Source organism: Sceloporus undulatus, chromosome 4, assembly GCF_019175285.1.
Source record: "Sceloporus undulatus isolate JIND9_A2432 ecotype Alabama chromosome 4, SceUnd_v1.1, whole genome shotgun sequence".
In the NCBI taxonomy this organism is placed as follows: domain Eukaryota; kingdom Metazoa; phylum Chordata; class Lepidosauria; order Squamata; family Phrynosomatidae; genus Sceloporus; species Sceloporus undulatus.
The window spans coordinates 228,546,379-228,562,438 of NC_056525.1; the positions used below are offsets into that span (position 1 = coordinate 228,546,379).

A 16,060-nucleotide genomic window follows, 5' to 3' on the forward strand; every position below is an offset into this window, starting at 1 on the left:
GGCCTCGATTAAGAAAAAGAGCCCTCCCTCCAGTCCATCTGCTTTGGTTCAGGCCTCAGAGGGAGAGAAGAATGCTGGACCTGATCCTTTCCCCCACCACCACCACCACCATTCCCTTCTCCTTTTGTGTTGTGTCTTTTTAGATTGTAAGCCTGAGGGTAGGGGACCATCTATTATCCCCTCTGTTGTAAGCTGCCCGGATTCCCAGTGATTGGGCGGCATATAAATAAATCCTATTATTATTATTATTATTATTATTATTATTATTATTATTATTATTATTATTATTTCCTTTGAAAAGAATAATGAAAATTTGTTCTTGGAAAGTGGGAGCCATATCTCCAGCACCCATGATCTGTTCTACACACTACATAGATGAAAGTGCTTAACTTTGAGAAGAGAATGGGTCAGCAGTTGGTGTACAAGATGTAGGACAGAAAATGCACTTTGGACTCTGTCTCCTACTAGAAATATACTGTGAGTGTCAGTTTCAGTTGAGAATCAGCAGGCTGAACTACAAATCCAAAGAACTGGTGGGAGGAAAGGATGCTTAAACCATAATTTCCCATGGGAAGAGAGTCCCATTAATGTCTGCTTGATCCCAACCTGGGGTAACTTGGGGGGGTGGGCACTGGCACCCAAAAGGATACACTTGCCCTTCTCCTTTGTTGCAGCTGTGGCCTCCTCCTGAGGAGGAGACAGCCACAGTGGTAAAGCCTGGAGGGGTACCCTCAACCATCTCAACATCTCAGTGGCAGCCTCCTCCTCAGAAGGCTCTTCTCACTCACTCCCACCAACCAGAGGATGGCCTGACTGGGTAATACCCCTCTTCTGGGGTGTCACTCAGTGCAGGCCACACACCCTGCACCCACTAGTGACACCAGGGCTTGAGTCTTATATCACTTTCTTTCCTTTGTTTGGACTCTGGAATACCTGTTCCTTTTCTTATGTTTCCTTTTTCTTATGTTTAGTTTTCTTTTTGAAGGAAGCAGATAGGAAAGACCAGAAAGGAATGGAGTATGTTGAAAAATGAGTTAGACACAGATGTAAAATGAGGGCCTCCTCAGTGTGGATTATGCCTGCCTTGGTTCTGATCTCTATAATTCAAGCAGGGCTACTTGCATATTACAATGAAACATCGTTATTTCCAGTTCTCACCTGTTCCTGGTTTGTAAAATTCTGAAAGAAAATTGAGTACACCCAAAATTGAGACCATGAGGGAGTAGGGGGAAATATTCCCTCAGTTTTATTTATATAGATGAATAGGTGGCATTCCTGAGAACAACTTTGCAATGGGATTGAAGTCTCCTCATAAAGATATTGAGCAGTTCAGCTATAACAACAGAGATTCCATGTGGATGCAGAGTCCATAACACAAATCTAAGCATACCTCTTAATTTGATATAGATGTGGGAGGGATGCACAATGTGTTTCTAGGAAAATGAATAATGACTTTTATCCTGATCTCATATATAGTTAATTACTTTGGGTGTGGAAGGCAGAGATGTACACTTTCTCAGGATTTGGAATCTTCAATTCATTAATAAATAGTAGAATCAGTTTTAGAAGAGAAGGACCGGTCATTCCTGTTTCACCTGTGACTGCTTTGTTTACGCAAACCATATTTTATTTCTATAGTAATAATGCTCTGTATAGAAAATAGCTAATACAGAGAAAATAAACAATTATTATGATGAAAATGCCATAGTATTTCTATGCTATTTCGGTTAATTCTTACCATCACAAGTAGGAAGCGGATGGCTCCACCAATGGTTCTTTTCACATAGCAAAGGCTCTTCATGACTCAATCTATAACCTGGATCACACCCAAATGATACTGTTGAACCAATGGAAAAGTCATGTCCATAACGCCGACCATGAACAGGTATTCCAGGGTCCAAACAAGAATAAGTATTAACTGTTACACCTGAAGGGCAAGAAGAAAAAATGATTACATGAAGAAATCTAGAAATATTCTTCTGGGATAGATTCAAATCACTATTAATAAAAAGATTTACATAATCTACATTTGGGAAGAAACTGCAAACCCTCTTGTAGGAATAGGTATAAAGGAGACAATGACTGTCACAATGCTTGCTAGGTGTTCAGTCAAGCATGCAGATGCAAAGTCCAATGTAGGGCTTTTATAAGTGCTGAGCATATACATTTAAATATGAAAATCTGCTTTGAAGTGAAATCATAAATGAGGACATAAAAGCTATAACACAAAACCACACATATCTAAAAAGGAACTATGAATAAGTCTGAACTTTGCATTTTTCTACAGAACATATCAGAGATCTATATAACCAGTGGATTATTGCCATATTTCTCCCCACCACCACCACCATCTGTGTATGTAAAATGCTAATAAGAAGTTACTTAAATGGCACTTGTCATGACTTAAAAACATTTGAGAGACTGATTCAAAATCAGTGTCAGTGAATCCACATAATATGACTATATGAATGCAAACTCATAAATCCTTTTTTTACTAAAACATAGTAGTCTAGATATAAACAAACACTTAACTGTTGAATTAGAATTTTGGTATTTTGTTTTAATATGTTGAGACTCAGATATCACAGGTTAATTAAGTGTAGATAACTCTATAATTAAACTAATTATACTGTATATTAGTGTACAGTAAGCAGTCTACAGTTTCATCCAGGGAAATATTTCTTCAGCATTTTTAATCTTGTTTTTGTTCTGTGATAATTCTTAATTTTACCAGCTGTAGTAAAAGCACTAATGTGATAACTGGAAATATGAAGAGCAAATCCCCCTTTTGGTCTCAACCATGAATTCACTATAGCCCTAAGCAAAGGGCTTAGACCTCTATCACATGCCCAACACACTTTCAAGAAGAAAATGTTCAACTTCTGATCCTGTAGCATTAAAACAAAACTTGAAAGGTAAAATCACATGTTTTGATTATTGTAAGTGTTATATAAATTTTGGATACAAAAGACAACTGGGTTCAATAGGATTAATTCTAAGCAGCTTGGCACAGAAACAAGCTGGTTAATTATTGTTTAAACATTTCTATTGGTTGTAATTTAATCTGTAAACACACTTCAAAATAACTGGCATGTAAGTGCATTTTAATTGTAGGACACAATTTCATTTTATAAAACAATCCTAAGTAATACCAGTGGAGAACGATGCTACGACCTACTAAATTTGGAGGAGTAGCTAATACCCCAGAGTACCATTCTATTCTACTTTGGTCAGACTTTACTTGTAATACTGGGTCCAGTCCTGGGCACCACAATTCAAAATGGCCTTTCCAGATCAGAAAGCTGGGCCAAAGCTAACAAAATGAATTTCAACACAGAGGAATAGAAGGTTATGCACTTAGGCAGGAAAAAAAAATGAAATGCATAGATAGGGGATGAGGGGCACCTGTCTTACTAAGACTACAGTTAAAGGGATCTAAAAGTCCTAGTACACCACAAGTTAAATATGAGTCAGCTATTTGGTGCAGCAGCTAAAAAGTCCAATGCAATTCTAGGCTGCATCAATAGAAGTAGAGTGTCTAGATCAAGGAAGTAATAGTGCTACTCTAGACTGCTTTGGTCAGGCTTCACCTGAAATACCATGTCCTGTTCTGGGCACCACAATTCAAAAAGGATGTTGACAAACTGGAGTGTGTCCAAAGGAGGATGACGAAAATGCTTTAGGGTTTGGAAATCATGCCCTATGAGGAGAGACTTGGAGTGCTGGGTATGTTTAACTTGCAAAGAGATGGTTACAAGGTGATATAGCCCTGCTTAAGTAATTGACAGGATGTAATACTGAGGATGCACCAAGATTGTTTTCTGCTGAGACTAGGAAATGGAGCAATGGATGCAAACTACAGGAAAAGAGATTCCACCTCAACATTAGGAAGGACTATTTCACAGTGGAACACACTCCTTTGGAGAGTGGTGGAGTCTCCTTCTTTGGAGGTCTTTAAAAAGTGTCTGGATGGGCATCTATCAGGGGTGCTTTGATTGTGATTTCTGCATGGCAGGGAGTGGACTGGATGGCCCTTGAGGTCTCTTGCAACTGTATAATTCTGTGATCTAAATCTCAACACTACAGACTTGTGTTCCTTTGTGAGCTGGTGTTTGTTTCTTGTGTGTTTTCCCCCATCCTGGTAGAACCATATATTTACCAGTCCAACCTGAATAACAGAAATGGAGAGGAAAATTTGTATTCACAAATACTAATGCTAGTTAGCACCCTAGGCATACGTCTTAAGAAGATTCAGCACACAATTTCCCTTTTGTTAAGCAAAGTATCCATATGTACCAGGCACACAAGAACAGGATTATTTATTGACCAAAAAAATACAAAGGCCTGTTACAGACTGCCAAAATAAAGCTGCTTCGGGTCTCTTTGGAGGTATGCTGTTTAAATGATGCATGCATCCTAAGAATCCAGAAGCTGCACCAAAGCTGCACTCCGGCGCTTAGGAATGGAGTGTGGCTTTGGTGCGACCTCCGGACTCTTAGGACCCATGCAGCATTTAAATAGCATACCTCCAAAGAGACCCAAAGCAGCTTTATTTTGGCAGTCTGTAACAGGCCAAAGAAACCATCCAGTGCCTCTACCTTTAAAGGTCCACCCAACAAGGCAACACTGTGATCTGTATAAAATTTGATTATACAATCTAAACAAAAGATCTGGCAGATATGAATAGTTTCTCAAGCAAATTCACAAAGGTTCTTACTATCTATGGTAAGTGGGGGGGGGGGGGGAGAGAAATGAGAGATTTTTCATGGACTTTCCCTTCACACATTACTCTTGAAACACAGTGCCTTGAAAACATTTCTTTTTTCTAATAATTATTTTCCTTGTTGCAAAACTCCTGGAAAACTAGTTAGATCAATATAAAGACAATTTATTTATCACCAAGAAATAAATTCTGCCTGGACCTAAAAACTGTTGGACTTTGTGTATGAGTATACATATGCACAGAGAGGAAACTAAGTTGCTCAGTGCAGCCTATACAGCAAATCAACAAAAATATTCTTATATTAGAATAAGACTTTTCTGGCAGCATGTGTCATGCTTTAGAAAACTCTTCTTCCCAGCCTACCTATGAACATTGGTGTGTGGTACCCAAGTAAGATCATTTGTATGTACTATCAACCCTATTTTTTTATAATTATGAAAACATCCAGAGGAAAAAAAAATCAATGTGTATATAATGCAAAGTAATGAATAAAAGTGAACCAATAAAATGAACATCTCTGACTTACTTTCATAGTGGATCTTGAATCCATTATTAGAACGACTGTTATCTGTTGTAAAAAGGAGGTAAATGAAATTGCTGCTGCTGAATAGAAATTGGGGAACTTGTGTACCATTGTAAGATCCCAGAAGTGGTGACAGAAGATTTGGTCCATCATGGACTTCAAGAACATCATAGTTAAGTTCTGTCTGGAATCTATGTTGGAGAAACACACAGAGAAACATAAACTATACTCAAAGACCGCACAAAGATTCTGCAATTCATAAAATGCATATGATATTTAAGTGGAGTATGTATTCTTGCATTCAATGCCTTTTAAAAAATTGTCTTGAAATTAAGGGGCTCTACAGATCACCCCTTTTTGCGCCAGAGCGTGGCCGCAGCAACCTCATTTCATGGCTCCTTTTTGTACCCTCAAAAGGGTATCATAGCCCCATTGCTGTGGCCATACGGCACTCCTTCGATGCTGTGTCATATGGATGCAGCACCTGAGGAGTGCCATGATGCCACACACCATGTGGAGTGGCACATGGCATCATGGCACCCTGAGGGCAGAGTCACTTCATGCAGCATCTGGATGCGATGTCCCAACTCCACCTCCAGGCTGACCTTAATGGCTGGTCTGAAGAGGGCCTAAATCTCTCAAATATTTATACTTATGATGTTTTTAATTTGCACCTTTTCCCTGTTCTATCCCATATATCATTACAGAGTGACTCAGAAATCTATGTATTTCTGAAGAACTTCTTTTCATGTATGCATTTTACTTATCCAACAAAAACACTTGTCAGTTCCACTTCTGTGCTGACAGTGCTCAGTTGTTAGGTTTTCCATTGGTATTTGCAGCCTTTGCAGTGGGGACTAGATAATGCACAAAACCTGTGATGAAAGTGACATGTTTTCTCCTCATTTATGAAGCAAACCTGGAGAAACTTCCTCAGTGAAGAATTGATATTGACAAGGGCTTTCAAAATCTTTTTCACTTTAACTTCTACTCTGAAAGAACTTTTCTAGAATGGTTTCAGAAGATGTGTGTATATGATGAGGGGAGATTGTCAGTTCCACCACTGCTGTCTTCTGCTTCTAAACACAAGGTTTTGTACATTTCCGAAATTAGATATCATGCCTCCAAGCTTATCTGTTTTTTTCACTGAACAGTGTTGGGTTATCTGGTCACTCTTATATTAAATTAAATAGATAATGGACAAAGAGAATCCAAGATGCTTGGATAAAGAGTAGAGGAACTTCAATTTATGGAAATGGTGAAATATGTATCCTTGCCAGATACACATTTATGGTTCAAACAGATTCAGCAAATACTCAATGACAGAAGAAATTACTTTCTTTCAACTGTCCAAATGCAGGGAGTAAGGATTGTTAATCAATATTTTCTTACAGTTCTGAATTAAATATTTTTATATGACCATGACAGTGACAAAACGTTGTGATGTCTATAGAAAAACCACATTTTATCATAGTGACCTGTTATTGCTGGAATAGCCACATTCTAGATGAAACCAACATATCAATATATCTGGGACTTTTGCATAAGTAAAGTGGGAGTAGTAAAGTTAGTCACACATTTTCTTCACAATTATAATTGAGCAGGCATATGCAATTAGTAGTTTCTAAACAAAACACAGTCTCCTAAGGAGTCCCTCTCCTCCAACTCCCAACTCAGAAGCTCAATCCATATGAAAGTAATAATCAGCAGCTCACAGTTTCAAAGAAATGTGCTCAAGATAACAGAAATTTCAGATTTGCTAACATCATCCAAATGAAGAACCTCAGCATTTTCAAAAACATACCCTATAACTGAAAATACAAGGGTATCATTTCTTTCAGCTGCACTCTTAGTACTATTTGCTCTCTTTTAATCATCACATGAATTACTACAGAATGAAACAGCTGTGTAAGACAGATATTTGAGTGCTTGTTAGGAAATGTCTAAGGCTAGATAATCACTTGGCTGAACCTAGAGCGTCATCCTGAGATTAAATCTATTGGCATAATAGGATTTGTATAAAGGTTAAGTCCCATAGATGGCAGTGGATCAACACTAAGGGGCGAAACAGATGGGTAGAAGGGACGGCTTGAATCCACTACCTCTAAAAATGGATTGAGGCTGCAGTGAACACATGCCACAGCCTCAATCCACCTTGAGGCCAGCTGAAAAAGGAGCGACAAATATCATTCCCCACCCTGCCGCAGCCCCATTGCGGCTTCAAACTGTTGTGGTGGCATGTGGCATATAAACTCCATGCCACTGGAGCACCTTGAAGCCAGCCATGTCTGGGTAGCCACCCAACCTCCGGGTGACTTCAGGGTGGCATGGGAACAAGTGGCGTATAAATTCCACACTCCAAAGTCAGCTTTAAAGGGCCGTCTGTTTCAGCTCTCAATCTAGATCTGGTCTAAAGTTTCAGCTCTGATAAGGATGTTCACATGAATGGATTGTTTATCAAACAAAAATTCTCATTTAAGAAATATACTTTACATTACTGAAAGGAGACACATATGAAAAAATATGTGTCTCCTTTCAGTAATATTTACAGATCATACAGCTCATGGGAATTTGAACTTGTTATTTTTCTAGATTATCCTCCTGAAATATCCCATGACATACCTGAATGTTAATTATAGTAAAGTAACTCAATACAAACTTTTAGAAAGGTAAAAACAATGTATTTTGACCACTCATTCGTTTTGATAAACATTTGAACTGATAATACTTTCTGTTTTGTATAATGCTATGGCAGTATTGCCCAATGGACTTAATTCCTTTTCAGTTTCTAGGACTGTAACCTATCTCATAGTCTTTCACAACCACACAACTGCACCCCAAAACTTTCAACACATAGTTGAAAGTGATTGCTCTTTACTCCAAAAACTATGTATTTAAATTAAGCTTTTCATCATTAAACAGGATTCTTCCCCCACACGTGGACACACTACACAACAAAGCTATAGTTAATAAAAACTATAATAACAGGCCAAAGGATTTTATTGCAAAGCTTGATATGAAAGATGGTAACATTATGGTGCTCATTACTAGCAAGGGCATATAACAGACAATTTCGCCAAGCATTTCTGTTCATAATATGTTATACTATCATGTTAGAAATGATTGTGTGAATCCATTAGTTTGGACTACAGATGTTGAATATGTTTTCACTGTAAAGAAACATTTTAGAGTCAGTTCTCCAACATTCTCAATATTCAGTATCTAAGCAACTGGAAAAAACATGGTGAGCCTAAAATGAACTACATGCATACTTGAAACAAGCAACATTATTTCTAGGAAATAAATTAACAGTATGGTGTGCAAACTCTAGACTCATTAGTATAGTATAGTACTTAAGAATGAAATGATTAACTGCTGGCATTTAAACTATCATAATTAGGGTTCATCATCATGTTGAGATAAAAAGTGCTAATCTGCATTTTGCAGTGCTATTGTTTGTTTTTTATAAAATATTCTTACTATGTTTGTACTTCCAACATTTAATAGATTTTGTCACTGCAATTCCTGTACCCAGTGAGTGTATGTATGTGTGTGTGTGTGTGGTCTCTGAACTGTGAGCCTAAGAATCACACTAAGAATGAGTTCCATGAACTCTCACTTGAACATCCTCCATAGAATCACAGAATAATAAAATTCTAGAGTTGGAAGAGACCACAAGGACTATCCAGCCCAACCCTCTGCCATGCAGGAACACACATTCAAAGCACCCCCAACAGTTGGCCATCCAGCCTCTGTTTAAAAACCCCCAAAGAAGGAGACTCCACACATTCTGAGGGAAGGTTTTCCACTGTTGAACAGCTCTTACTGTCGGGAAGTCCTTTTTAACGTTGAAGTGCAAACTCTTTTCCTGTAGTTTCTTCTGTGTGTGTGTGTGTGTGTGTGAGTGTACACTTGAAATTTCACAATCTAACAATCAATTATCTATGAGAAAAAGGATAATAAGGACAAAACATAAAAGTAAAGCGTGCACAATGGTAATGTGTATTTAATAAACCATTATTCTTGGACTTGTGTGTGCCATCAAGTCATTTCTAACTTATCACAACCCTAAAGTGAACCAGTTATGGGTTGGTTTGTTTGTTTGTTTTGCAAGATTGAACAACTTAGTAGGGATGCAATTTATTCCTAATTTTCTTCTCAAAGCAAACAACGCAAAATTTTAGCATTTACCTTCCTCCTGCAATAAAGCCTTAGGCTTTAATTGTCATTGTTCAATGCTACAGAATTATGGGATTTCTAGCTCATTGTGACACCAAAGCTAAATATCTCACAAAATTACAATTCCCAGAATTCCATAGGATTGAGTCATGACATTTAAAAAGGTGTCAAACTCCATTTGTTTCTGCAGTGCAGATGAAACCTTAGAAAATGATACTGTTTTCAAAGCCTATTCACAACATATTTTGGGACTTATTCTGTGCAAAATGGGGGCTTATTTGGGACTTATTCTGTGGTTATTTTGCACATAAAATTTGTTTTCCATCAGAAAACAGCTTTTTCTGCAGTGAAAATGCTATTTTCATACAGAAATATTTTCTGTACAGAACAGCTGTTACTTGCATGGAAAAATCTGTTTTCTGTTATTAAACACACATATAACAACAACAACAACAACAACAACAAAGTGATTTTTGCTCAGAATAAGTTCTGAACTGCAAAGATTCTCATCATTCTAGGGCTCTTCTCCTCAGAGTTTCTCAATACTCAAATATCCATGATTTCTTAAAGATACCATGGTTAAACTTATTTTTTCATTATTGCATTGTCCTCCTTACTCAGAACTATGATTTATTTCATAAAAAGTAATACTTTCTGCAAGGAGCTTCATGAAGTACCAATGTTTTACAATTAACATCATTAAAACAAATGCCTTTTAAATCTATAGATAGAAACTACATTAATACAAAGAATCACCAATCCCAAAATTGATACTAATTTATAATACTAGTTATATATAACCAAATGTGCATAGAGTTGTGAAACTTCTACCAAGTTTCAGTTCCAGTGTCCTACAGTTACTGCTCTACTCTGTTGAAATCATTATACAATGTTAAAACCAACAATTATCTATAAACATAATAGCTATGCTAATACACACAAGAAGATACTGTTTGTTAAATGTTTGTAATTTCATCAGTATGAATAAATATATAAATAAATTCTTACATATTTTAATATTTGATTTGAGTATGTGAAGCGATGCAATGAACAGTGCATATGTTACCTTGGAAGGATGGGGGAAGAAAATGTCAAAGGCTAAGAAGAGAACAGATGTTAACAAACATATTAAAGAACAGAAAAATAGAGAAAAAATATAAGATAATTACTTCGGTATTAAAGCCCCTCCACTGGCTGCCTATTAGTTTCCAGGCCCAGTACAAGGTGTTGGTTATCACCTTTAAAGCCCTAAATGGCTTGGGTCCAAACTATCTCAAGGACCGCCTCCTCCCATATAATCCTCCCCGCACACTCCGGTCCTCTGGGAGGAATTTGCTGCAGCCTCAAAGATCTAAGCTTTCGGCTACCTCCCAGAGGGCTTTTTCTGTTGTTGCCCCTAGATTATGGAATGACCTGCCGGACGAGATCCGTCAATTGACATCTTTAGACAGCTTTTAAAAGGCTGTCAAGACGGATCTCTTCCGGCAGGCCTTTCTTGGATAGATAATCCTGGCCTCAGGAACCCTCTTCTCATGAGAGTCCCCAAAGTCCTCCCTGGAAATGTAAGTAGAATGCTACAGCAGTTTACTGTTTTGTTTTGTTTTGTTTTGTAATAATGTGTATGTGTTGATGTTGTTTTAATTGTTGGTTTTAATTATAATTGATTTAATAACTTTTTAAGGGGGGGGGGAGAGAAGTAGATTTTGATGTATAATGTATTGTATTTTATTACTGTTAGCCACCCCGATTGACCTCAAAGGGGCGGGATATAAATTATTGTTGTTGTTGTTATTATTATTATTATTATTATTATTATTTAAGACCTAAGAAACTGAATGTTGAAAGTGGCAAGTGGGTAACATGTACGATAGTCAGTGTTCATGACAAAACACTGCAGAAAGGCACCTGGGGAAAGACACTGTAATATTGATGCAAAAAAAAGGAGTACCTTACAAAGCACAGTACCGAGTTCACTGGGATTAATATTTCTCGTTATCATTGTTGTTTTGTTCAACTTATTGTTATAAGTCTACAATCAATAATTTCACTAATAATAACAAATAATAATGATAAAAGTAACTGTCGGTAAGCTTCTAGCTCTGCTTTAAAGATGATCATTTAGACTGTCATATATGGAGGCAGGCCACTTATCTCTTTAGCCTGTGCTAGCAGCCATTCTGTAGACTCTCAAAAAGAAATGTAGTCTTGATTTTATTGTTGTCTTGGAATTCTGCCTTAATCAATATCTCATTCTATGTATCAGCCTGCAAAACTTTTTTTTTGCTTCATGCACAGAAATTAATCCACATTTTTGCATGCAAGCGGTATAATTTTTTGTATCAATGTTGTTATTTGTTTACAGTTTCCCCATTGACTTCAATATGTTTTACATATTTTAGCTGCTCACATTTTTAAAAGATTCACATAGCTTTGTCCAGATTCTATTTCTCTGGAATGCCTTGCAAGACTTAGAAAATTTCTAGGGCAAGCCACAGTCTACTCCACAGTAAGTCTCAAGATGCGTAAAATGGATTCTTTCAACAAGAGTAACAACTCTAGTGAAATTTTCTTCCATTCCTAGTTTCAAACAGAGGACTTTGTCAGATCTGCTACCTGGGATCCTTTTACTGGAAATGACTGGAACTTCCTTAGTGTATATATTTTAATTTGTCCAGCATTCTGTTCATTCATTGACGAGCCAAAGGCCTATGGTAATCCAAAAGGCAGGATGTGAATGCAACATGTCTATGTTGCCTATATGTATTCTCCTCCCACTAGTGATAAAAAGATACTGCCTTTAGCACTGGAGGTAAAAACAGTCATTGTGATGAATAGCCATGGATAAGTCTAGGTGCCATTTAAAGTCATCAAATTTGGTAGTCACATATTATGGTATGGAATTCTATGTTTTAACCATATACTATATGGGGAAAAATATTTTTGTCTGACCTAAATTTCTCACCATTCAGCTTCATTAATATTGAATAACCCTTGATTGTAATATTATATCGTGTGTGTGTGTGTGTGTGTGTGTGTGTGTATTCTGCTGTGACATCCTTCCCATCTCAATAAAAGCTCTTAGCTGGATATGATGGAGACTGAATCAAGTTGTGTCACAATGCAAGTTGCATGCTCAACCACTGTGGTCCTCTAACTGAGCATATGAATAGATGTGAAATCTAAGACCAAAATTTGAGGCTGAAAGAGTTTGGAGTAGATTGTTAGTATTTCTCAATCACTGAAATAACTGGATTAAATTAGTTTACATTCCAATATCCCTCAAATATAAGTTATATTTTTACAAAAATAAAAACATGAAAAATGTTACATGAAAAATTATTTTCCCTTTAATATGAAAGTGGAAGTAAATATTTTCCAGTTTATCAGTAAGTAGTGGAAATATAAGGAGAAAAAGGTTTTGTCAAGACCTTTCAAATGTAATTTTGATGGAGTGTCCTGGTTCAGCTTCAATCACCCACTCACAATTCAAGGAGTCCTTATAATACCCAGGCCAGCCTGGGGAAAGGATGACTCCACTGGGAGAAGAAAAATGCCCACCACATGGAGCTGAAAAGAAGAAAACAGCGAATTGTTATTGTCAGGCTAAATATGCTGCAATCATCTTGCTGAAAAAGGAAATAATAAAGCGGTTGAAAGAAAATGCATACAACATTACAAACCATGTAGTTGGAGGACTCATGCTTAGAATTATTCTACAAAGTCTTAAGAGAAATAAAAGCAACAGCTAAAAACAGTAAAATGATAGATGCATTAATAGAGCTCATAGTATAGTATTACAAGTGTGTGTGTGTGTGTGTGTGTGTGTGTGTGTGTGTGTAACACATAACATATTTATATGTTATATTTCTATCACCACCTTTTCTATGTGTTTTAGGACCAGAAATAATTCAGTTTGAGACCTCATTAACTGCCCTGGCTCAGTGCTACACAATTCTGGAAATGATAGAGAAGGTTAAATGTCTCACAAAAGTACAGTTTCCAGAATTCCCTAGCATTGAGCCATGGCAGTTAAAGCAGTGTCAAACTGGATTATTCTTGTAGTGTGGATTGGACCAGAGTTGTTGAGCAGAAGTTTCCAGTTAAAATGTCACCTCTGCTATTCATGGGAACACAAATAGTGCCTGCCACATTGCTGACAATGTCACTGTTTATGCAATAGAGTCTTTTTTGAGGACAGTTTTGGGGATGTCATCTTTACATTACATCTTTAACAAAGATTCTAAAATAGGGCTTAAACAGGTATCCTAAAGGTGAAGGTTGCATATGTATGATCCAGTTATCCTGTTTTATGGAGTCACAAAGGATTTTCCCCATGCTAACAGCTGATTTCTTTGGTGTGATATCATTAACAAGACAGTCTTAACTCAAAGATGTGCCAGCTATAGAGAGTTAGGTTTAGGCCTACAGTCCTTCTGCCAGTAGATCTGTCTGAACTCAGAGATCTCCCCATAGAGTAAGCTGTATGCAGAACTGTTTTGTTGGTTAAGATCTGCTGAAACATCCTTTGGCTGGGAGAGATTTGGATTCAGCTCAGTCTCAACTTACTGTATATACTCATCTATAAGTCTAGAAATTTTATTCCAAAAATTGACCCCAAAAACCTAGGTTGACTTATCTACGGGTCCGTGTAAATACTATTCTTTAACTCTTATTAAAAAGAGAACCATCTCCTGATTAAAGACAAGAGTGCAATCTGTCCTGGAAGCACTTACCTCCCTCTACTCTCTCTTCCATCCAGCCTCTAGTGTGAGCCAAAACAGTTAGACCTGCTATAATTTTGTAGGTTCTTTGGCATTGTTTTCCTTTACTTCATCATTTAGGTCCTTTTTTTTTCCATGAACCAAAGTTTTACCCTCGACGTATCCACAGGTCATATCAAAATCCATAATTTGCCCCCAAAACCTGCCCTCGACTTATACATGAGGTCGACTTATAGTTGAGTATATACGGTAGTTGACTTTTAACCTGTGTTTTCAGTAATTTGTTATTTTAAAGAATAAAATAGTTTTATGGTCTCTCAAACCATAAAACCGCTTGAAAATTTTGTTACAGTAGAGCTTCCATATCCACAGACTTGGCATCTCCTTTTGTGTTGTGTCTTTTTAGATTGTAAGCCTGAGGGCAGGGAACCATCTATTATCCCCTCTGTTGTAAGCCACCCGGATTCCCAGTGATTGGGTGGCATATAAATAAATCCTATTATTATTATTATTATTATTATTATTATTATCCAGGGATTTCTGCATCCGTGGATGGCAAACCCATGTTGTCCCTAACAGCAGTGCATCCATGCAGTTGTACTAGCAGGCGTGCACACATTGTGCCGTCATTAGGGAAAATGGGACTTCAGTTCCTGAAATTTTTGGTATCCACTGGGGGGGCCTGGAACAGATGCCCCATGAGTACCAAGGTCCAACTGTATTTGATTTAGTTCCAAAATATGTAGCTCTCTCCATTTGTGTAAAGTTGAACAGGTTCATAAATAAACATTGGCTTTTCACATTAAAATGTCTTTTCTCAAACACCTCAGGAAACTACTCCCTTCTTTGTGACAGCCTGTTTGACATTTCATTATGCACGGAAAGATAAGGTTAGACAAGTGGAAATGCTGACATGGTGTGCCTGAATATAAGGAGAAAGGAAGAAGAGCCATCTTGCAGCCAGTGAAACAGGTGTAAAACATGGCCATTATTTACAGATACAATTCTACAAACCGCTCAACCTGTAACATCACCATCTTGTAACATCACCATCTTGTTTCCACAGTAACTAAATGCAAATAGAAGTCCACACTTCTGTGTGTGTTTTTCTAAGTTATTTTCTTATTTATTTATTTATTAAAATAGGACAAACATATTACATATATACATAAAACATACATACAATCAAAAACAAATCCCAACATGACTTCGACAGACATTGATACGCTTATATACAATATACTAATGTAACAATTATTCAACTTCCAAGACTCCTTTCATGTACCAGATTACTTATTTTCCACAAAAGGTTCCCTCCTTTAACATCATAATAAATGAAAACCCTTTACTCAAAATATTAACTTTATCGGATTTACTGGCATATACCTATTTCTACCAATCTACCAATTGATCAAAAACATAAACCCAAATAGAGGTCCACATAATGCCATTCATCTTTCACATTATCCACTGCCTTATCTTGCAGGGCTGCCCTTAACAAATCAAGATTCCTTCTTTTAATTTTGATACCCATTCTTCTATTTTGGGACATTGTGGAATTTTCCAATGTTTTGCAAATAATAGTCTAGCTGATGTAATCATGTATAAAATTAGCTTAGAGAACTTTTTCGCTATAACTTTATCTAATTTATTTGCCATATTTAACAGAAAGAGTAATGGATGCAATGGAATATCCATGTGTATTCTCTCCACTATTTTCATATGAATATTTTTCCAGAAATCATTGACTATTGGGCACTTCCATCATATGTGAAAGAAGGTTCCTTCTTTAGAGCCACATTTCCAGCATTTAGTACATCCCGTTTTATAGATCTTATTGATCTTACTAGGGGTCAACTACCACCTATAAAGCATCTTTGTATAGTTTTCTTTATAGCTTTGACAGGCGGTAAA

At 37.0% G+C, this 16,060-nt stretch overlaps 1 protein-coding gene across 6 annotated transcripts in view; it reads right to left on the reverse strand.

Annotated features, from left to right (window-relative positions):
• LOC121928362 (CUB and sushi domain-containing protein 3) overlaps nucleotides 1–16,060 on the reverse strand; it is an 810,382-nt gene that overhangs the window by 211,544 nt on the left and 582,778 nt on the right. For all 6 annotated transcript variants that reach the window (XR_006103494.1, XM_042462948.1, XM_042462947.1 and 3 more), the window contains 3 exons: nucleotides 12,854–12,992; nucleotides 5,250–5,437; nucleotides 1,739–1,927 (listed from right to left, as the gene is read on the reverse strand). Coding sequence is in view for 5 of the 6 variants with exons in the window: in XM_042462948.1 (XP_042318882.1) it covers nucleotides 1,739–1,927; nucleotides 5,250–5,437; nucleotides 12,854–12,992 (516 nt within the window). In the remaining variant the exon portion in view is untranslated. The remainder of the gene's footprint in view (nucleotides 1–1,738; nucleotides 1,928–5,249; nucleotides 5,438–12,853; nucleotides 12,993–16,060) is intronic.